Genomic DNA, 25,218 nt, shown 5'->3' on the forward strand with positions numbered 1-25,218 from the left:
AAGTGTTTGTCCTGGCAAAATAACTAAAAGATATTTTGTACAAATATTGACTCTGTCTGTACCAGTGTGGGTGACATCATTGCCTCATGGGCGGTCACAGACATTTTGACACATTGCTACACGATGCCGGAGTGACGGCATTTTTTTTCTCTGGTTGCATCAAGGGGGCCTCGCGTAGAGACGTGTCGAGTGCCCATGGAGTCTCAAAATGGATGGAATTTGTTTCAATTCAAAACTGATGTACTCTTCAAAAAGACAGCTTTTTAACTAAAAAAGGATATAATTTCTGGTGATGTTACTCAAACCAAATGTGAAAACTTAGTTTCGGCCTTAATTACGCGCCATAGTAGTGCGCCTGCGTTATACTATTAGACTGTCGATTTCAAAATTGAAAATTGTGACTTAAGGAACTGTTGATCATAACACTCTAATTTGTGAACTATTATGAAACATTAACAATCCATAGACCGAGAGCAAACGCTTTACTTTACTTTTTAATATAGGCCTAAGTCACGGGGCTTTGCGGCGTGGGGTAGTCATGAGCCTGAGAGAGAGAGAGAGAGAGAGAGAGAGAGAGAGAGAGAGAGAGAGAGAGAGAGAGAGAGAGAGAGAGAGAGAGAGAGAGAGAGGGGGGGGGGGCTTGAATCATATAATACGAATCAACTTACAAGTCATCGATATAGGCCTAAAATATTAATCAAACGCGATTGGAACTAATTTTGGATATTTTGGATTTTCATATTTTTTAATTTTCTCAAAAGTGTTAAGTGCAAGATAGTTGAATGTTGCAATAATACAAATTACAGTACTCATAAAAACAAGTGTGTAAAGTAAGAAGAAAAGCAGATGAGATTACATTTGTAGATTAAATCGGCATTACTTCACCATCCAATTATCCAAAATTAGTTCCAATCGTGTTATAGCATTCATAATGCATATCATCATGTATTATCTTGCAAACATAGCTGGAGACAGTCTGTGTCTGCACTCGGCTGACACTTTTATGGATGTTACGAAAAAAAAAGAAACGAAAAAGATATCATCGTCGGTTGTGAAATTTTATTACATTTGAACTATTAGCTACGATAAATCCATATTAGTGAAACACTACAGCCAAAGACTGGAACAAATGTCTCGATGCTCGGCTGGGCTTTCTCAACGAATGAAAACCATTCAAAAAAATCATGGTTTCGGCAATATCAAGAGAATATCAATGGGATATTTTATAGATATTCAATAATGTTACTGACCACATATTGCGACAACGGTAGTCTTGCATCCTCGACAGTTTCGTTTCACGTAGCTTTTCCTACTGGTATGGGGAGAGTTTTCAAATCGATATTGTATTAATACCCCTGACGAAACCTTTCATATCATTTCGAATAGTTCGTTGACCCGAGACATTTATCCAGTGTAGGTAACACAGCATCAGTGCAGTGGCTATGAATAGCTAAAAAGTGAAAGTCTAAACATGGTTCGGTTACTACTCATAACTTTTGCGGTGTTAACAGTGCAGAAGTTTTTAAGATGTTCAATAAATAACGATTATAAAAAAATAATGTGAAATGTAAAACAGTAACATCGAAACACGCTTTCAGCAGAAAAGTTTAAAAGTACTGCTTCATATTCTGAAGGCATAGTTGCGACCACGACAGTATAATTATTTATACAATACTTTTAAAGAAAATGCATAAATGTGTAAAACAATTATCAATAATGTCGTTATATTTTTAGGACGTACGTAACCTTGAAGTATAGTTCCACACTTATATAAAATAAACTTGACATAGCAGCAAAGAGAGAACTAGTCTAAGACGCTACTTGTTAAAAAGCCCTGTCAGCTGTATTTTTTACATGTATTTCGATTAGAGCGTTTACGAAATACTTTTCGACTTGCGAGTCAAATGTGGCCGCAGCGAGCGAGTACACAAAAGCTGTTCAGAATCGACAGAATCCATCGCCAGGGATTGATAAAGTGACATATTCAATGTGGCTTTAATAACGGTAATCAAAGACAGGTCTCTGAAGATTTGAAGGTATTTTTGATGCTAAAAGCTACAGCAAACGGGGCTTTAAAGTTGCGTTGTCTTCCATTACTTGCATTTATCATTGCTTTGTCGTTGCATTTCGCTCGTTATGAGATGTGTAACTGCTGGTTACTCTCCTTGCATAAAGAAACTTGTCTCAAAATTTTAATGTATACATCGACGTAAAGAGAAAACTGTACGGTCGCAATATCGCCATATCAATACCGATACAACTTGCATTGCACAAATTTAACAAGCTCCATTTCTTTCTGCGAAACAGATAACGCGGCACAAAAACATGTAGCCAACGGGGCTTTAAACGAATACCATTTACTTCCGGCTACCTGGAAACAACAAGTCAAGAGTACACACTCAACGCTCGGGTCATAAATTCTTGACCAGTAAAAAAAACACGCTTACTGAGCCAACAAACCACTATAATTGGTTCCAACTTTCTAAGTAAAGAAAAAACGAGCTCGTTTCAGCGCTGTCTTAAAGTGATCAAAACATCATAAATGACTGACTGGTGTAAAAATCACAATCCTTGGCTTCATATTGGTTGCCCGGTACACGATGTTACTAGGCAACCCATCAGCCGAGGACGCAGCCATCCTCAGTCTACCCACTCTGTTTTATCGTCTGTCAGAATTCAACACATTAGAAACAGTAAAATACCTGGAAACAGTTTACTCTACAGGACAACCGATTGAGAAAAAAAAAGGTGAGATTTTCTGTTGAGGTGGTTCGCGCCTCGAAAGTGAAAGACAAACTTTTGCCCAATATTTCCTTAAGGAATCTTTCAACAATTCTCTTTCAGAATCGAGAATAAAAATCAGAGGTCACCGTGCAAATTTCGGTACTAGGGAAATAAAGAACTCAAGATTTACCGATATTCAAAATTCAAAATGACCGCTATCCCTGTATCAACTCTACGGAGAAAAATACATTTTTCGAATTTCGAAATACTAAGCCGGTGAAAAGTTTTCTTACACCAAGAGCTTTAAAATGAACCCCCGCATGTGATATATCAGAAAAAAATTGTAAAAGTTTGACAGTCCAAATTCGTGTCCCCGAGGCGCGTGACACGGTGATCTCCCACGCCGTAATTTTATACCAATAATGGCCGACACCTCGGTGTTCGGACAGTCGTGTGGGTAATGAACGTTTCGTTCGTCAAGTCTCTATACTATATCATGGTCACTTCTCTTGACTTCACTGACCCTGACTGCACTATGTAAATGATTACTTTCCAAGCTACATCGTACAAACGTGTTGGCGTACTCCTCCAGATTTGTACAGTTGCAACTAAATGTGAAAACCTACGTTCTACACAGTATCTCGTCTGCAGATACAAAAACAAACGAAATGAGAAAGCAGCTCTCGGTACCTATGGTTAGATAGAAGGTAAAAAATCAATAAACCTTTACCTTTGTGAATAAAGTTTCTCGGCGATGAAAGTTATATTCTCTTTCGTTCTCACCATACATTTCCTTCAAATCTGTACTTCAGATGTAATACACCATAATTAAATCGTAAAATGAAACGGAACAAAACGAAATAGAGCAAAATCGTCCGCGTTTGCAGCATTTTTTGACCAAATGAAAACAGAGACTTTTCAAAATATAAAATTGCTTGGGTACTAACGGAACTTAATCTTTGAAAGACGTAAGTATTCATACTTTGGTCACAGAACAGGTGGCGCTGTTTGGCAACCTGGGATTGTAGGCCACTACACGTATCAAAGAGATGGGTGGAATTGATAAGTGGCCTATCAAAGTCGACTACACGGGCAATATAATAATCAATTCACACATCAGCATAAACAACTAATAGAGGGAGTACTTGTTAGCAGCGTTAATTGTTTCCTTAAAATAAGTTTTGTGGTGGGTAATAACGTAATCTCGCTGAGAAATTATTTCATCAGCGCATTTCAGCACTCTTATCTGTCGTAAGATATCGCCACTGTACATAAAAATGATATACATATACTCTCAAATGACACCTTTACCGAGAGAGAATGCGATTATTATAAAACTTCATTGTTTCTGAGTCTCCCTGGTTTCAGAGCAACTTTAATATTTTGGTTTTACCTTTGCCAGAAGTGAAGGTTTGTTTTAAGTGTTGCTGTTATTTCATCCCGACAAAGTACCAGCAAACGGGTATACATATAACCTGGTTTAAGTCCCGGATATATCTTCCTCAAGGAAAGGAAAGAAAAATGGCCAACTTCGCAATCAAATCATGTCAACTCTGGTGAGTTCAGTCAATTCTCGCGCAAAGCCTTCTTGGAGAACTTCTTCCTGAATTTCAGTGGCTTTGATTTGGCCTTGGGTGGAGTTGGTAGCACCTGGCCGTGGATCTGCTCTCTGACGGCAAGCCACCATGGCTTGGGTGCCTCGGCTTCTTCAGGTATAATGCTGCTGTTACCATAGTAGATGAACCGGCACATTTCACCGAAGGAAGAGTCTAACTGTTTGATGTTCTCCGGCGAGAACTCGCGGATCCATTCGCCTCCCTGCTGCCTCGGCGCTCCGATCCAGCTCCAGATCCTGTACGCGCCCATCCAGATGTGGAAAGTGTAGTGGCCCTCCTTCCAAGGGAACTTCCCGTAGAACAGCAACTTCCAGTGGAGGTTGTCGGGGTGCTGCATACTGTAGTTTTCGATGTGGATCAAGTGCGAGTACTTCTCAGCCAAGTTGTGCTGTTGAATGATGGAGTTGCAGTTGAAACAGCGCCGCCTGTAGTTTCTGTAGCTTTCGTAGAAGAGTCGTAAAAAGGTGGAGTTCACCGCTGTCATGATAATACCGTTGTTAAGCATGTAACCATCCTCGCGACCGACAACATAGTCATATTTGCGTAACGGGTCCAGTGGTTGAACTACAAATATGTCGGGGTCAAAGTAAACACCGCCGTATTTGAGGAGCACTTCAATTCTAGCGATGTCTGACTGGTGCTCAGGCCAGTTCAAGTTCAGCTCCTGGTCGAACACCCTGACAGGCGGTTCGATGTACTTGATCTCCAGCGTCGGGATGAGCTTCACCTCGTTCCACCAGCGACCCTCCGGCTCGCAATTGGTGTGGAAGAGGATGCGCTCCGGCTGCATCACCTTGTAAACGCTGACCATACTGAGCAGGTGGATGAAGCTGAAGTCGCGACAGTAGAGCCACGTGAAGTGGGCAATGTTCGGGACGACGTAGTCATCGCTTGGCTCCAGAGTTCCGTTGAGCCAGCCGTCACTGTTCAGGAGTATATTGTCCAGACCACACCAGAACACAAGGACACGGAAACGCTGGTCAATGCTGTATTGATAAAAGAATGTTAAAAATCCCCCGAAGAAGAGAATTAGTACTGCCAAAATCTTCATATGCTTCAACTTCCTCATGGTGTTACCTGCAAAAAAACCCAACAGAAGATGGAACTTTATCCCGTGAATTTTACAATATTTTTACTTTAGAATTGTTCGCATTAATTTGTTAACTTAATTTACTTTAGGACCTGGGACTCGGTTAATAGTTATTGAAGGACTGGTGCTCAACTGATTTCCTTTTTAGTACTGTTGAATTCTGTCATCAATGGATATAATTTTCTATGGTAGTAAATTTTGCTGTGTTGTATTGTATTGTATTGTATTGTATTGTATTGTATTGTATTGTATTGTTTTGTATTGATCTTATTATGGTGAAATACATATTTATTATTACATCTCATTAACTTGTTAAAAATCAAATCACCATAAAACGGATGTTATTAAATCATGGACCCAGGTCACTCTAGAGTCTGTGATCAAATTCCTCTGTTATGTTCGTTTACTCGTGTAACATCTACCGGGGCTGTACGTCACTGGAACGATCAGTTTACGGAAGAGGGTAGTAGGGCCTACGATCGATTATTGTTGGTTATAATCCCAAAAATTTTTTAACAGATCTTCATAAATCGATTCGTAACAAGAGATTTCTAAAACTCCTCAGATAAGTATAGTACGAATACATATGGTAGGAGTTATTACGTAAGCTTACGTCATTGAATCTAGAATCATTCACATTTGGGGAACGATATTAGTGGTACGGTCATACACAGTATGTGTACACGAATCAACAAAGCACTCTAGAATACAATTCTGTTAAATGGCTGACCAATGAAATTGGAGAAAAGTGGGCATCCTTTTACTTGGCTTTATTTATAGCATAGTGCAGTGCTGAAATTTCCTCGTTTTTCCCCCCTTGAAACGTATCTATTGTCGAGATGAACTAAAATATATATATGAAAAACAAACATACCCCAGCCCAGCAATGCCGATTTTCCCCTCTCCAAAGAGATGAACTAAAATATATGTATGAAAAACAAACATACCCACCCCCGCAATGCTGATTTTCCCCTATCCAAATTACGCGCTGCATATTCACAAAAAAAAATTTAAACAAAATTTAGTACAAAAGCGCCAATACTAAATTTCAAAAATTTCTCAAAAGACGTGCTAGTAGGCCTACATCGGTTTGATTTACGGGGAACAGAAGTCGTGAAAGATATCTAATGACGTGGCCTAAACGAGCAAATTTGATCGGTTTGGCGCTGAAGTTACGTTATCGAAGCTGTCTAAGGCCAGTGGACCCACGGTTTGCACGGTCGCTTGTGGTCAGAGAAGCGAGGCGAACGACCCACTCTGCGTCAATGGGGCGTTCGCTGTGAATAATCACAAGAGACTCCATACCGTAACCCATGTGCAGGACGTGCCGTTTCATAGCGATTATTTTGCCGATTTTGGCGGAAAATCGGCGAGATCCGCGGGGTACAGTTCTGTGGCAAATTAAAGACAAAAAAAAATTGGCGGACATTGCACGATGTGCAGACTTGCTTGGCGGATGTTTATATGTAGCCGCCACCCGCGACAGCCTCTCGACGCCACGTTTCAGACGAAGGAAAAGACGACCTGGTTCATCAGGCTAAGACTTTTATAGACCCTCCAGTTGGTGGGTCGGAGCTCAGGACATACTCGGACCAACCACGTTTTTCAGAGTGCATGGTCGTGAGTGAGATTATATGAAAGTGCGGCGAACTCACACCTCGTGTCACGTATAATTAAGTCACTAGAGAATGATTACGTAATGTAGAACTCAGTTTCACCAAGACCCTTTGACGTCATCCCGCGTCAAATATTATTTCCAACCTATGAAATGTGACGTTTCCATGGCAAAATGACGATATTTTTATATTACGTGTGATAACTGTCCGGTGTTCTTGACAGGAGTCAGCGTTTACAGAGAACGAGATGGTCAGAAGTGCTCACTTTTGGTCACAGTGGTATTGAAAAGACGATGAGGGTAAAACAATAGACAAATTCAGGAATGGAATGAGTCGGGAAAAAACCTACCGTAGCTGCAAAGCCAGTCACCGCCTATCTCAAGAACTCAACCAACTGCGAGCATAGAAGGTTTGAGCCACTTTTACCTCCTGTCCATTTGTCAATGAATTCGTAGATACCTGATTTTACATCGCGATCGACCGGCAACGGCTACGCGTCCCTTCAGGCGCTAATGACTGACTCAACTCACAGTGTGTGGACTTCCGGTTTCTCGTGGTGAGTGCTAACGCACCTGACAACATAACATTATGTAACAACCAAACAAAGAAAAATAGTTTCTGAAACAAGCTTGTTGACCCAATGGCCTAACGGCGCGGCAGTACAAGGACTATCACAGCCCCTCTGTATAACGTATTCTATTGTACTGGAAACAGTGGTTTGATGGCGGCTCTCGGAAAAAAAATACTGACTTGGTAACCAGATTGACAACTGCGATTGCGAGTATTTAAATGATTAATTATTTGATATCGACGATGAAGTTGGTTCAAACACGAAAATGTTATTGATTTGAATGACAGTTTAGGGGTGCCTCAAGATGCTGCAAAATGCACACTTCGTGCTAAGCTAAAAGTGGTGTTTTGAGGTTTGCGGGACGAAGATTTTAATCGTTTTAAGTTTAACACGGACATGTCATTGTAGCCTACCTGTAGGCAATTGCAACCTCCAAGCCGGGCCCCTAAATCGCATGAAGTACCCGAAAGAATCCTCCGCCTCGCTCGGCCACGCGCCAATCTGCGATCACATGTTTGCTTGGTGAGAATGACGCTGACAGAGGGAATCAAAGTCTATTTGAACATTTAATGTCATTATGACGCAAAAATCAAAAGGCATTTAAAACAATTTTTGAAAAATGTCCGCGATAAAACCAAACAGACCTGTCTGCAGAGCAGACGACAATGCGATAACAGTGCATATTTAAGCAGATTACGAGTGTTTGTCACAAATACAATAACAAGTATAGGCCATAGACAGTGGTCTTCCCCCCTCCACTGTCTATGGTATAAGCTATAGGGTCGCCTAATTTGTGTCGGTTTCTGTCTTATATCACCCTATTCTCTATAGAAGTCTTTCCACTAGGACCCGAGATCATTTCCTGTTATTGTCAGCTTTAGTTTCTGATAATTACCCGACCAGATATGTGTACAATCGACGAAATCACACAGTATTCATAAGCATGCCATGGAGACAGACAGGAAACATAGGCATCACATGCATGACACTTCATGATATTCAGAAAAAGTTCAATTTCAAGTGCACACCCTCAAAACAGGATGAGCTCGTCAAATTTGTATAAGAATTTACTTTGGTGTAAGATTTCTCCTGTCTTTTATGGTGTCTTCATGGCTTTTATTTACAGTAGGCGTGGATTCAGTCGTTCAACCCGAAAGAAATAATCGGGTTTAGGGTCGACCATGCAGGTTGAGGCTACTTCCATGAGTTTTACAGAAAGGACCGGAGGAGGGTGACATAGTTCCAAATGGATTGTCCTGGAGGGGTGGATTTAGTGCGTCATCGGACGAAATTTGTTCAATGAAAAGTGAAATATCACTTGAGAAATTTGTGGCATCCACGCCCAGTTTATTTCTTTATCATGAAGGACTTCTGGGAAAACGAGAACACAGCGTGAATCAGACCATGGGGGTGAGCACACATACCTCCATAATCAGACGGAATGTCAACAGTGACGCAATCAATACCTTCCCATCATGCCATTTCTATGAGGCTGTCTCCGTGCCATTACCAGTGTATGAACCCGACATCCGGACCTATATCTCTAAGTTGCGAATGTTTGTTACAAGTAGCGATACAGTTTTCTTACCCTATCCCTGTCTTTCCTCCTTTCGAGAGGAAAGCCCCAGTGTGTGGGATTTGGTTGAGAGTACGGTGTCGGGGATATAATTTGGCGTAGAAGCCATCGTCGGTCAAGTTACATGTGGTTACGTAACGGACAATAACGGTAATTTTTTATCTCTGATAAGTCGTTTTTCGTTCGACACACATATACCGTCTTTGCTGTCGTTCTGTTCAGGTCGGGCGTGCAGAACAATCCCTTTAAATTTCGAAAACTTTCAAATTTGACAGCGTTATAAGAGCTAACAGACTGCAAGTATCAAAGATTCGAATAAATCGCGATTACGTCAACACGCCGAGAGGTGAACGTCGCAGATGGCCAGCACCTCGTCTGAAAATGTCAGAACATCGAGTATATATCTGAACATTTACGTATCCCTGACAGTGTGTAACATGTATTTTCAGAAGGTTAGAAATTATGCATACATATATAATATCTACTAAACAGACTGCTACACAAGTGCAACTCTTTATCAGGCACATTAAGGCCACATTTCAACTCACCTTTGCCAATAAGCAACAAATCTTTCGTTTGTGTCACGACTTCATAGGGTAAAGTGACACGATCACGCCTAATGCTAATGCACGGTGTTGGAAAATCTTTATCGTGCCAAGAAAGTAGTTGTAATGACTAAATTCAATAGCACAATTAGTCCACGGATTCAAACTGTCAAAAGTGGCAATTAGGGCGCTACCAGGCAACCCATCAAAAAACGCCAGAAAATCAATATGACAGGAATTGATTTTCTGAAAGCTTGACAAAATTTCAACGTTGAGGGCGCAAGTCGAAATTTGTCCTGATGTTCACTTTGCCACGGTTTGACCATGAATCAAAGGTTTCCATTTTGAAAATGAACTTTACATACATCCACATGTCAGAAAATACAGCCAACCAACAAATAATGAGATACTTCGGTAAGAGTCGCCCACATATAACACCACAGGTTATCGTAACGTTGCTTGGATAGTCGTTCGAGGCGGGCGGCCGCAGGTCGCCGTTTACTTTTCCAAGTAAACGGCGACCTCCGGCCGCCCGCCTCGCACGACTTTCCAAGCAACGTTACGATAACCTGTGTATAACCTAACCATGAGACTATCCCCGGACCGTGACAGCCACGTTTACAAATCATTTTAAAAGCAAAACCGTAGTTATCAGGCCGACGGATACAAATTAACACCTAACGAAGGAAAAAGTCCCTCGACAACTAACTTAGAATTCCTGGGAAATGCCTTTGTACTCTGTAGAAATGAAATTACTGAGGACAAGTTGATGTGGTGGGGTTTTTTTCTGATATCCAAGTAGCCCTTCAAACACTAATATTTAATTACTAATAAAAAACCTGTAATCAACGATTTGCCCCCAGTTAAAACACTTTCTTAAAAACGCACGGGCTCAGTTGGTATCATGGCTTTTGTTCACGAAAGAAATACAGAATGCACTAGTCTTTAATCTTGTTGAAATGTTAATTCGGAAACAGTAGGCAATTTATCCCCTTCAATGCAACGGTTTATTTATTTACTGGCTGGGAACAACGGGCTTTCGTCCAATTACAGTTCCTGCAAAAGAAAAAGAAACTAACAAAGAGCACAACAATGAAACAAAGACAGTAACAACACAGTTAAAAAAACAATCATTGGTAAAAAATACAGATCTAAAAAGAATAAACATTATTAAATAAAAATCTGCGAAATTGCCCATAGTTACAATTAAAAATATCAAAGTCTCATTGTTTAAAATACTATTCAAATTTTTCATAGCTCTCTGTAAAAATGCTGAGGAATGAGCAATGACTCTTGATACATTAGGTTTAAAATGTTGTTTTGAGCGCAGAGTGCGAGAAGGCACATGCAGACAGATACGCTCTAGAATTTCGGAGCTGTTATAAAAGAGAACATACATTTGTAAAAGAAGGTGGCATCCATAAAACTCCTACGCTCTTGTAGAGATGGGATTTTGAAGAAGATACAGAGTTGTGTGTTGTAGTAGCCAGATGAGTAGGTTATGCCAGTTTTACCGCACAAGTATTTGAGAAATTTACACTGAACTCTTTCGAGACGGTGAATGAGATCAGCTGGTGTGGAGACCATACTTGACTGGCATACTCAAGCTGGCTCCGGACAAGTGTTATATACAGGGTTTGGAGGGTGTTGACATTGCTAAAATTACGTGAGTTACGTTTTATAAAACCTAGCAGCTTGAAAGCTTTTACAGTAATTGTATTAATGTTCGCAGAGTAGTTTAGATTTTGGGTGAGAAGAACACCAAGGTCTTTAAGTGATGTTACTCTGCATAAATTGTCACCATTAATACTATAATCATACATAATGTGAGTTTTCTTGTTCGTAAAGGAAATAACCATACATTTTTTAAAATTCAGTTTTAGTTTCCATGTCGTGCACCATCTCTCAATGTGGTTAAGGTCTTGTTGGAGAGAACTGCAGTCCGAGTTGTTAGAAATTTGCCTATACAATTTTGAGTCATCTGCATACAATGACATGAAACTTGAAACTGAAGAACTAATATCATTAACATAGAGAACAAATAGAAGCGGACCTAACTGAGACCCTTGAGGTACACCAGAAGTTACTTTACTCCATGAGGAGAAGTGCCCATTAAGTACCACACGCTGCACTCTATTACTAAGATATGAGTAGAACCAATTCAAAATGTTACTATGAATGCCAAAGTGGGAGAGTTTATGCAGTAGAAGTCTATGATTGACTGAGTCAAAGGCTTTACTGAAATCAAGGTAAATAGAATCAACTTGGCCACGATCATTAATAACTCTGGATAAATGGTCTGTGTAAGAAACAAGGTTGGTGACAGTGGAGCGCCCCCTAACAAATCCGTGCTGATTGTCGGCCAGTGCATTCTGCACGTGATTATAAATGTGGGGAAAGACAGCTTTTTCAAAAACTTTACTAAAATAGGGAGAAGTGAGATTGGCCGGTAATTACAGGCCTCATTACAGGTTTTAAGCTGGATTAATCCTGCGACCTTTCCGGAAGTGCAGATTTATATATCATAAGTAATGAAGAGGTTGGTTTATTCATAGTCAAGTTTTGAAGTCTGAGTCAGAGTGTAATTTTACATCAGTCACACGGTGAAGAAATGTTTGGTTCCGGTTACCCGACCTAGTATCCTAATTTTTACCGCGGACTCTAAACCTTTCTGCTGATGTGCAACTGGCTCGAGAGATTATATCTAATTGGTCGATTCTCACTATTCACAGCAACTTAGGGAGTCTATTGTATATAATTCCGTGATAACGGTAAGATTCAGCCAACCAATTGGATAACAGCTTCCGAGATGCTGCACAATAGCGCAAACGTAAAGCCGTGCGTAAACGCAGAGGTGAAAAAAAACCCGTGTGAAGTCGGGGATTACAAATCGGAGTAAAGTTCAGTGAAGTCTACATGGACGTCTACATCCATTGCTGCACGCAACGATCCAGCAACATGGCGACCAGCGATGAACATAACGTGCGTGCTCGATTTCATTCAGCGAATGTGTACATGGAGACGGAAAAAACATTTACTGGCTGCTGTTATTCACAACCTGAATTTCGAACAAAGTAGGAAGTAACTTCATCTTGGAATGTTGTTTTTCACAAATCTACGGGCCGTGGATGGAAGTGAATCAGACAAATATCGATGATCAATGTTGATGGGGCTATGGAGACCTTAAACATAGAATATATTTAGGCTCATAATCAGGGCCAAAATTAGCTCCTAACATTCTGAGTGGAAGGTGTTCGCTTTGAGCCAACCTCAACGCAGCTCTCGTGGAGCACATACTGACGTCTTATTTGACTAGGTGCGGGACAGCCGTGCCGTTGACTTAAATAAAGGGACAAAGTCAGCCATTTTTCATGAATTTTGCTTGATACGAGATACTACTTATATTGTTTGACATGTTGAAAGATACTGAATAAATGGGTGACCATGCATATATTCGACCACGGTTTTAGACACGATACTTGAAACCAATGCGAGAATGAATTATGAATTAATTGTCATGACCATTAATTCATTTTCGCGATGCTTTCATTTAATTTGTCTAAAACCGGGGTCGAATAAACGCATGGTCACCCATTTATTCAGTATCTTTCAACATGTCAAACAATTAAAGAAGTATCTTGCACCAAACAAAATTTATGAAAAATGGCCGACTTTGTCCCTTTAAACCGCTGACACGGATAGCCGATTAGCAAGCACAGGGGACCCAAAGGTCTTGTTGTAGTTTTTGTTTGTATTGTTGTTTATGTTTATTTGTCGTTTTGTTGTTGTTTTTTTGTTGAACAATAAAATTCAATGAACATAACTGTTGTTTTGTTGCTTCAAACGTAATGTAGAGGTCATAAGAAACGCTACAAGGACTCTATCATTATTTGACTCGATGTAACTCTATGCCAAAGTTCATTCACTTCATATACTATTTTTATGACACCTTCATTACGTTTGAAACGACAACAACAAAACATTTATGTTCGTTGAATTTTATTGGTGAAAAAAACAACAACAACAACACGACTAATAAACATAAGACAACAATACAAACAACAACAACAACAACAACCAGATCCCTAAGTCCCCTGTGTTAGCCAGTTGGTAATGTGTGTACAAAAGTTGGAGAGGATATATGAGGACTTTTCGGTAATAAACAAAAGTCAAACGGTTTAGAGTCGAAATCCTTTATTTGAGATATCACAGTCACAAAGACTTGGGTCAACTGCATGCTGCATTCGACTTAAATGAAAGCACTTTTGAGTTGAAAAAACCACACATGAATTGGAGTCAACTGCATTTGCTTAAACAATAAATAGGCTAATAGCCATTTGATTTGATGTCATTGTGGGCATCAGCATAAGGTTTTTCATAGAATTGGCGGATGAAAACAATAGCACTATCGCTTTCAATAAATGCTGTTTAATTAATTAAACGATACCACCGGTTCATTATCGTACACTGAATTTGCATACGGAAAGCTGTGTAGCTGGTTGAGTGTACCCCGGTTCCTCTATGATAGACTCATCGATGGACCGTGAGCTTACGTTCAAAAGAGAAAAGTTTCCGTGTCACACAATATCTCTGTACGATCGAAAACAGGAGACAAACTTAAGTTTTTGTGCTTTGTATGAATGTTTATAACACTATGAAAATAAAGTCCGGTAGCGAAAACTAACACAAAAATGGGACTTTTACTAAACCGTACTCCTCAATTTTCAGATCAGTGAGTCTGCATGCAATCATAGACAGTAGGGGGGAGGGACTCCACTGTCTGTATCTACGATGCAATGAAATTCACAAGCAAGCTTTGGCGTCAACGGATCCAGTCTTTGAATTTTCAATGAACACTGACTTATTTTTCAGGTCAATAAGCTAAAAGTTACTTGTCCGTAGCAACAAACCTCTCTGTTAGTGAATTTACCCAATCTAAAATGCTGCCAAGATGGCAGGCTGCTCTACTCAGTCTGCGCTTAAAAAAACCACCTAGATCATTAGAAAAACAGGTAACTGGTACAGCGCTATGGTAATCCAAACTTCATAGTGGTGAGAGATGATATAAGCACAGTAAAAACATGACAAAGAAGTACACTATCCTTCAGAAGCTTCAAAACATTCCTTTATAACTACTAAAGATTTTTTCTTTCCGGGTACTTCAGTTAAACCTGAAAAAATACCTCGAACGTACAGTGGAATGGATTTATTATTTGTAAGGCAGAAAACATACAAGCATGTAAAAGTTAGAATTTTTTCATGAATATTAATGGTCATGAATATAAATGAGCCGCCCTGTACTCTGAAAAATCAATGTTTTCATTTTATTCAAACCACGTAAATTATACTGAACAAGTGGTTTTCGAATTTGAGCTGGTGAGTGGATGAATTAATAAGCGTCTTTCTCTGAAGGCTTCTGAAAAATACAGGTTTGTTATCCTGGGAGGGGGGGGGGGGGTGCATATAGACTGCCCTACGGCCTGACGTTGCACATGTGACACCTGTTGATATGGCAACTCTCAGTGTCAACAAACAAAATAGCGGCCTCTCTATGTGCTATAAGACGATCGAGCGTGAACCAAACCAGGAGAAATTTAAAGCATAGGATAGTGTTAGATCGGTAACGATTGTTCAAGCAATAAAGCACACCCACCGACGGTATACCACGATATTTTGACCAGTTCACGAAATATACGAGCGATAGCGAGTGCATATATGAAGTGAACTGGCCAAAATTTCGGGGTATACCGTCGCTGGGTGTGATTTATCGTTATATTATGTCATAACAGTATATTGAAATTATAGCGTGGGACGTCAAAAACAGATTTTTCCTCAAGCTGAGCGCATGCGCGTATGCCTGCCGTGGTATATCGCCAATATACCACGGTTCTTTTCGCACCTCGACCAATCAGATCACTGTATTTGCGCCATCAATATACTGGTATGATAATAAAATAGCATAGTGCACCTTTAAAAATTCCTCCTGTACGACGACTTTTGAATTCCGGCGTCGTTCCTCTTGGATTTCATTGAGGTATGGAGGATTCGTCGCGCGTAATGTTAACTTCTGCATATAGTTTATGAATGAAACCTGTTGACACAAACAATCCGATATTTAAGTGCAAAATTTAATAAAAGTAAAGCCTCAAAATATAAGGTTTTTGCTATCATTAGTAAAATTCGTATATTACGATAAACATGAGACTTTGACCAGTTCACGACATATATGCACGAGCAATTTGTGCTGCATCAGGCATTGGACTTCTTCTCATGTCAACAAATAACACTCAAGCCGATAGTGATAAAAGGAACAGGCGATATTGGGTGTTTATGTACTATACCAGTATGGTGCAAATACAGCGATCTGATTGGCCGAGATGTGAAAGGTACCGTGGTGTATTCGTGATATACCACGGCTGGCACATGCGTGAACTCTCAGCTTGAGCAAAATCCTTTTTTAGCCTTTTGACATTCCATGCCTGAATTTCAATATATATGTACTCGCTATCGCTCGTGCATATATGTTGTGAACTGTGGATAATGGTATACTACCGCTGGGTTATTACATAATGAGGCGAAAATGTCAATGTCATTGTGCATTGATATAAAACTGTTTCTTGATGAAATATCCACGCATATTCCTTAGCGAAGATTCAAGTTCTCTAATGCTAGCTCAATGTTTAGTGTTACCGGAGGCGCTTCCTTGAGGCGGGAAAATTCAAAATCGCCCATGAATTTGCGACTCATCCATGCATAGACAGTAGAAGCGAGAATTTGATGATCTTCGTTTTAACCAGCGTGCACGCCGTATGTGAGGGCAATTTTCCGATCATCGGCACAAGGCGCATCGGTCGTCTCGGGCCGGGTTTTCCGGTTAATAGCCAATATGTTATCAAGTCTCAGTCATGTTCTCACGTGTATTGTAAAAATCCGCTCTGCGCCTACGTGCCCCATAGACCGTAGACGTGTGTACACACACGTCTACGGGGCACGTAGCCTGGGCGCAGAACAGGCAGAACGAATTTTAGAAAGCATGTGACTGTAAAAAGTGCCGATGTCGAAGTGAGTATAGGGTGTCGGGATCTAGGTCAACCACAACCGGCGTCTGTCATATGACTTTTGCGTTTCATTGCTCGATACGAACGTACTGTAATACACATGTTTTAGCGATTTTGAATTTTCATTGCAATCAGCAGGTTGTTAATTTAGCCACAGTCACCTGTGGCCCATTCGGCTTTGCGTCTATATATGCACCCCATAGACGTGACTTCTTCTCAGGCATATGTACACACGTCTATGGGGCGCATATATAGACGCAGAGCGGAATAGACCACAGGTGACTGTGATTTAACTGAAAAGACATCTTGACCATAGTAAATATGGAGAAAAGTTTAAACTGGCGGCATCTTAAATTGGCTAAAAAGGATGCTAGCTAAAAAGACTTGTTTGTATTTCTTGTTCAGCCAAAAGTTTAGGCCAATAAAAATTAAAAGTTGTTTCTCATCCTACATAAATTGCATAAAAGATGCGGTGACGCGATATTCTCTCTTTTTTATTCTTCAACCAACAAGAACGCGAAAAATACTTGAAAACAACATAGGAATGTACGCAGAGATAAATGCACAGCAGTGTTACTTTAGTATTTTTGCATAGCAACTGTTCTGTGGTTTGCCTTTTAGCGCAGCAATACAGTTTTCACAGCTTAATATAACAATGACGTATGAGTACAGTTATGAATGGAATGTTACTAATTTTGTTAGTGTCATTATTTTGTTTACAGTTCTCTTTTATACAATGTTATGCACTATCGTCGCGTATTTTTGAGTTGTTTTTCATTTTATTTCCTAATGAACAGAAAACAAGGATGACGCGGTGGGTCTGAGTTGACGCGTTCGACGACGAGAAACAAACTTTTTTTCTTGGCCTTAGCCACGGTTACTCTACCCTATCTGTGGGCCCATAGCTGTAGTGTTTTCACACTGTATTCCTGCCTTTTACGGGCTCATTTTGACGTTTACGACTTTTGTGGTGGAGGGTAAAAGGCGTAGCTATGGACCCACAGCTAATTCTACCCCACCGGAGGAGTAGACCGTGGTTTAGTGTTCAACACAAAGTAACACCGACCGAAATGCCACAATTTATCCAAAGACACATGGCATGTTTTCATGTTTTGTCTTTGCTATAAGAATTGCTAGGAGATTGCGCCCTTGCAATGCAAATTGTAGATGCACTATGTCATCGGTCCTACCTGTCTGAACAGAAAAAGAGACCAAAGGCCTTTCGTCGCACCTTTTATTTGTCCTTGCGTAATCTACACAAAGAATGCACAGTATATACTGAAAAGAACGTACGTGCCAAGAAAGGCAAACAGCAGTCATCGTACGGAGCTCCGACATTGATATTTCGCAAAACATTGATACTCGACTTTTCAGATAGGTGATATATGAGGCGTGAAAGGAACACGTGTACAAAGGGCAAATAAATTTCGACTGGCAGCAACGATAGTAAAAAACATTCGCGTACATGTTTTGCAAGACCAGTAACTCTCCCTGTTGCAGTGGGCGACAATGAGTATCACTAGATAGTTATACAGTCGGAGGAAGCCATCGAAACTGTCAGTGACGAGCAGTAGTCGGTCACAACTAACAATTAACGAATTAGAAGTGCGCCTTGAGTTTCGCATCTGGGTTCTATATACTAGTACACATGTACTTTTGGCCATTTTCATAAAGACTAGCTTCAATTTTTGCATTTATTTCAATATTCCCAGTCGAAAAATTACTTATCCTTGCAAATAACCACCCGTGATGTTAATGGCCAAACCTCCGTTGTGGTTTGACCATGGATATGGAGGCAGCATGGGTTGACCACAAGACTGCGCAGTTTACACGATTGTCGAAAAAAAATACTGCAGCTGTCACTTTTGCAAGAGGTACACGTTCTCTGCTGGCTTTTAATTTAGTAACATTTGGCATTTAATGAAGGTGTGGCAATAGACATTTTCTTTGTTGTTGAGTGTCAAAGTAAAACAATTTGAACGTTAGAGTCAAGAAATATGTGTGTGCCAAACTCTGACACAAAATGACAAGCGCTTGGGGCGTGGTCGAAACGGACGGGTTGAGATGCCGCTTTCCCGTAGTATTGTGCGCACGTAAGTCTTGGTTAGTATATACTCAACCTACCGTGGGAAATGTCTCAAGCGATATTTCCTGGTTTAACTGATCAGTGTTTCTATCTTCGTCGCGATGTTGATGGTCAGAAACTGGTAGAAGAAAGACCTGTATTCCGCGGGACTTCGACTTCTACGAGAGAAAGTAGTTTTCTCGACAGCCCTCTGTATCGGGTCGCACTCTCAGGCTAGCGCACGGTGTTGCCCATAACTGTTTTTCACAACTTTCGTGAATTGTTCACCACGTTCCCTCCGAGCGACAGTAAAGTCCGTCACAAAAAAGTATCGAAGTAACTTGTCTGACAAAACAGTTTCTGCAGTCCCAAATTCTGTCACAATCTCTTACAAATACGTATACCGCGGAAGACAAGACTTTTACCAATAAGCTAGCCCTACTGAGCTCTGTCGACATCAGCCAATGAGAGAACTCTAAGAACTCTACTACTTGACCCATAAACCAATTACGCATAGGTGAGGTTGTCTGAGTATCAGAGTAGAGTGGTACTAGTACTGGGGAGGGGTACAGGTATCTGTGACAGGTAGGCTGCGTCTGCGGTTATCAAAAGTTCAACCTTCCACGGATAGGGTTTAAACAAACGCTCTCTCTCTCTCTCTCTCTCTCTCTCTCTCTCTCTCTCTCTCTCTCTGGAGCTGTGGTGTCAAATTTTTTACTGATGGTGCACTGGCCGCTGATTGGTTAATGATAGTAAAAAATACTATTATCGTATGGCGGGCGTTGCGAATTTCGGAAATGACCAGGAACATGTTCGGGGGGGGGGGGGGGGTTGACTCGATCTTGCACACGACATAAGGCTTACATTTGCATATCGCGCCCAGCGCTCATAAGTAGTAGACGGGCCATGCGTAGACGGACTATGAGCTGTAAGTTATTTGGTCAGGGCGATAAGTCCCTACGCTGGTGATCGGCAGAACAGATTAATGAAGGGCATAAGCTATATATAGGGAGAGCAATTCACAGATATGGACTGTTTTCTTTGAAATACTACACAGAGATAGCTAGGGTAAAGTAATAGGCGCACACTAGACACGGGTATGGGTTGTATAATCTTAGACAGTCGAGAAACAAGTTTATTACATGACATGATCATAATCATAAATTCTAGATGATTATTGCTTACCATACCCTTAGCTCTGACTGATCGGAGAAAATAAAATAGATGACTCTTTAATTATTTTACACTCCATTGCAAGGACGAAAGGACAATTGCGAAAGATAGAGATGTAAATGAAAAAGTAACTTTTCCTATCTTTCGCAATGTTGACTAACCCATAAAATCCCTGATAAGTCCACGGATTAGCATAATTAGTTGTGTTGACTTTAATTACAAGATGCGTGTATGAGAGATAAACGTCCTTGTAATAGGGTGTAAAATAAAAAAAAATAGCCAAGAGGCTGGGTTAGGTCATATAATCATTTACTTCATGTACTCCGATCAGTCAGAACACGAAGAAAATGAGAGAAACTGTATAGAGGAAACAGTGAGGAAAAACTCAATACGTCCTGTCTGGGCCGCCATGCTATGGAAATCCGGTAACAACATGCGACATGCGACCTGCGACTTCAGAACTGCGACCTGCGAGTTTAAAACATACGACCTGCGACTTCGGCATTTAGGGTGCGTTCAGTTTTTACGGCGGGGGGGGGGCGGCAAAATCTTGTCGCCGGTGTTCAAAAACATATAGACCCCCTGCATTTTTTGTGAAAAAAGATGACCCCCCCCTTTGTCAGACGAAAAAAAATTGATGACCCCCCCCCCCCCTGAAAAATAACCAAAACCCATATGTCAAATTTACCCGCATGGTTTGGATTTGAACTCCGGTACGCAGCGCACTTTATCCGTATAGCAGAGATGCCAGTGCACAAACTTCTCAGCCACATCCATGCAAACGTCTGTTAATTAGGACGACTGTAAGGCAATTTTTAACTTCATTTCCATAGACAACTCATGTCCATGGACATTGTATTAAGTAAACTTTATTGGAGTGGTTCGCCAAAGGCAGCCCTCCGGTTAAGAGGGTCATGGGCCATTACGTAAAGTCAACTTTATTCTAGTGGGCCACCAAAGGTGGCACGCCGGTAAAGAGGGTTGATCATGGCTATTGCATAAAGTAGACTTTACTGGACAGGGCCGCTGAAGGCGCGCGGCCATTACCATTATTCAGTGCGTGATCCCAGGGGTCCCTCAAAAATGTTTCTGATACAAGCCGCGGCTTCAATTGGAATTTTATGGTAAGATTGCCGTGGGGTATTACATAAAGTCATTTTATTGTAGTGGGCCGCCGCAGGTGGCCCGCCGGTAAAGAGGGTCGATCATGGCCATTGCATGAAGTAAACCTAATTGGAGTGGGCTGCCAAAGGCGTCTGCCCGTTAAGAGGGTCATGGGTAGTACATAATGTATATTTATTGTAGTGGGCCGCCGAAGGCGGCCGCCAGTAAAGAGGGTCGATCATGGCCATGGCATAAAGTGAACTTTATTGTTGGTATTATGTTTTTGAAAATGTGGTGACCCCCCCCCTTTTATACCAGTGAAAAAGTGATGACCCCCCCCCCTTTGCGGATTCCAAAATTACGATGACCCCCCCTGGATTTTCCCGCCCCCCGGCCGTAAAAACTGAACGGTCCCTTAGACCAAGGTGTAACCTGCGACTTCACAACAGCGACCTGCGTCCTGCGTGTTTGTCAAACTGCGACATCAGTCTTGATTTGTTCGCACCATTGCTCTGAACACGAGCCTGAAACACAAGAGGGACACCATTGCACTGTATTAAAACATCCATGGCCAGAAGTCGGGATTTTTCATTTTCGACATTTTTACATTTTAGTAGTGCATGTTTGACATGTTAGGTCGGAACTAACGTGACCAAAAAAGCCAAACTTGCAAACCTATCGTGTATCGTGCAGACCCAACATATCCGCACCTATCGTTTCTAAAATGTCTAACGTGTATGTCAGGTCGGAACTGACGTGCCTAAAATGCCAAACGTGCAAACCTATCGTGTATCGTGCAGACCTAACGTTAAAGAACCTATGTCTAACATGTATAGCATTTTAGGGCGTACAAATAAGTCCTATTCTATCATGCCAATCGTGCAAACCTATCGTGTATCGTGCACGCCCAACATGTATGCACCTATCGTGTCTAAAGTGTCTAACGTGTATATCATGACTGTACGATTGACATATGGTACCCATACCATTCGACTTATCTGGACATACACGTTAGACATTTTAGACACGTTAGGTCCGTACACGTTGGGTCAGCACGTTACACGATAAGTTTGCACGATTGGCATGATAGATTTTGACTCGTGGACAACCTAAAATGACATACACGTTAGACATTTTAGACACGTTAGCTCCGTAAATCTTAGGTCGGCACCTTATACGATATGTCTCAAGATTCACGTGATGGCCTACAAACACGGTAAGGTCTAACTCTATCATGCCAATCGTGCAAACCTATCGTGTATCGTGCAGACCTAACGTGTACGGACCTAAAGTGTCTAAAATGTCAAACGTGCATGTCATTTTAGGTTCACAACATGGGTCAAAATCTATCATGGCAATCGTGCAAACCTATCGTGTATCGTGCAGACCTAACGTGTACGGACCTAACGTGTCCAAAATGTCTAACGTGTATATCATGACTGTACCATTCAACTTATCTGGAGACCCTAAAATGACATACACGTTAGACATTTTAGACACGTTAGATCCGTACACGTTAGGTATGCACGATACACGATAGGTTTGCATGATTGCCATGATAGCTCTTGACTCATTTTGAGACCCTCATTGGACATACACGTTTGACATTTTAGACACGTTAGCTCTGTCAACGTTAGGTCGGCACGTTATACGATATGTCTCATGATTGCCATGATACAATTCTACTTATCTTGAACCCTAAAATGACGTACACTTTTGACGTCTATAGACACAATGTCTAAGGTGTATGTCATTTTAGGCTGTCAACATGGTCAAAATCTATCATACCAATCGTGCAAACATATCGTGTATCGTAAAAACCTAACGTGTACGGACCTAACGTGTCTAAAATGTCTAATGTGTATGTCATTTTAGGTTCTCCACATGAGTCAAAATCTATCATGCCAATCGTGCAAACCTATCGTGTATCGTGCACACCTAACGTGTACGGACCTAACGTGTCTAAAATGTCTAACGTGTATGTCATTTTAGTTTCTCCACATGAGTCAAAATCTATCATGCCAATCGTGCAAACCTATCGTGTATCGTGCATACCTAACGTGTACGGACCTAACGTGTCTAAAATGTCTAACGTGTATGTCATTTTAGGTTCTCCACATGAGTCAAAATCTATCATGCCAATCGTGCAAACCTATCGTGTATCGTGCAAACCTAACGTGTACGGACCTAACGTGTCTAAAATGTCTAACGTGTATGTCATTTTAGGTTCTCAACATGAGTCAAAATCTATAATGCCAATCGTGCAAACCTATCGTGTATCGTGCAAACCTAACGTGGTCAGCACGTTACACGATAAGTTTGCACGATTGGCATGATAGATTTTGACTCGTGGACAACCTAAAATGACATACACGTTAGACATTTTAGACACGTTAGCTCCGTAAATCTTAGGTCGGCACCTTATACGATATGTCTCAAGATTCACGTGATGGCCTACAAACACGGTAAGGTCTAACTCTATTATGCCAATCGTGCAAACCTATCGTGTCTAAAATGTCTAACGTGTATGTCATTTTAGGTTCTCCACATGACTCCAATTTTATCATGCCAATCATGCAAACCTATCGTGTATCGTGCAAACCTAACGTGTACGGAGCTAACGTGTCTAAAATGTCTAACGTGTATGTCATTTTAGGTTCTCCACATGACTCCAATTTCTATCATCAGGTTTTCAACATCGGTCAAAATCTACCATGCCAATCATGCTAACCTATCGTGTATCGTGCAAACCTAACGTGTACGGACCTAACGTGTCTAAAATGTCTAACGTGCAGACTTTTACAGTGTTTAGTCATGCACGTTTGTCCTACACGTTTTGGTTCTATAATGTACAATGGCATACAAATGCCCATAGCACGATAGCTTCAACAATGTGAAACGTGCATTTTTACCAACTACTGGCCATAGCTCACTTATTAAATCAGCCGGTTTACCGCATTCTCGCGACCAGAGCATAATTTTTGCACCGCTGGCCTACGCAAAAGAATTCAACCAGCGATAGAAGTGCACGAAGGTGTGACGGTAGAGAATTCCACAAACGAAGAGCACAAATTTATTTTCCTTCTTACGAAAGGCAAACTGATCTGAAATAATGCAATAGCAATAGGCTTTTAAACGTCTACATCAGAGTTAGTTTCTGGAACTTTTCTGTCCACATGATCTAATTAAAAATATATATACACACACAAAATAATATGTACATATTATAGTATGTACATATTGGGCTTAAACACTGAAAATAGGATTGTAGGAGTCGAGGGTTTCATGATGTCCTGTTTTACGGTTTAGCTCGCGTTATCTATAAAGAAAGTCAGTCACTGGCTATTCATGGGTAGCAATTATGTTTGGATTGCACTTCTTTCAATATCAGTATGATTTTAACTGCTTTACTTTGCATATGTTATTTGTGTAGACAAATGTAGTCCGTAAACCAGTAAGAATATTTTTATTTTTCAACTGTACAATTCGATTTTTTAACGAAAAAGTAAAATGAAATTAGACGAAAAGATGGCAATATCCGATGATCAATCACCGGAGAATTGGAACAAAACTGGAAATGTTAGAAAATGAACGACAATAACTGAAAATTCTAATGTTTGCAAACTCAGTTATTATACAAGGGGGGGGGACAACTGATTAATTAAACAGACAGCTAGATGGTTATACCACAATGAAATGAGGATAAATACCAGAGATATCTAAAAATCAAAAGGTTTGTCGATAACATAAGGAAAGAAGCGAGGTAAGGCAGACGAAGAATATCTAAAATAATTTGAAATTATAATATAAACATATAAATGCCTATCACGTAGCATATTATTTTCCATGCATTAACACGGACTGTCAACATTTCCGTCATAAAATTGTCTCTCCAGATGAAATGAGTGAACTGGTGTGTACATGAATGACTTTTGCCAGACTTGGTGAACGATTTACCGAAGCGAAAGCAATGGCTTATTAATTGATAGATGTTGAACGTTAAATCTCCTTTCCACGTTTTACCCTTTGAGCGCTGTAATTTTCTCCCACCAAAATTTTAGTGCAAAATTTTACCAATTG

At 40.7% G+C, this 25,218-nt stretch overlaps 1 protein-coding gene across 4 annotated transcripts in view; it reads right to left on the reverse strand.

The window, feature by feature from the left end:
- Positions 1-1,039: 1,039 nt before the first annotated feature.
- LOC139151504 (uncharacterized) overlaps positions 1,040-25,218 on the reverse strand; it is a 37,386-nt gene continuing 13,207 nt past the window's right edge. The window contains exons 1-2 of one of the 4 annotated variants that reach the window (XM_070724363.1): positions 18,921-19,333; positions 1,040-5,417 (exon numbers count right to left, since the gene is read on the reverse strand). In XM_070724363.1, the coding sequence (XP_070580464.1) occupies positions 4,291-5,409 (1,119 nt within the window). In that variant the 5' untranslated portion in view covers positions 5,410-5,417; positions 18,921-19,333 and the 3' untranslated portion in view covers positions 1,040-4,290. Of the gene's footprint in view, positions 5,418-7,395; positions 7,607-9,741; positions 9,914-18,920; positions 19,334-25,218 lie in introns of those variants that run through there. The other 3 variants (XM_070724362.1, XM_070724361.1, XM_070724364.1) reach the window with 3 other exon arrangements.

The sequence above is a fragment of the Ptychodera flava genome, chromosome 15, assembly GCF_041260155.1.
Source record: "Ptychodera flava strain L36383 chromosome 15, AS_Pfla_20210202, whole genome shotgun sequence".
NCBI classification, from domain to species: Eukaryota; Metazoa; Hemichordata; class Enteropneusta; family Ptychoderidae; genus Ptychodera; species Ptychodera flava.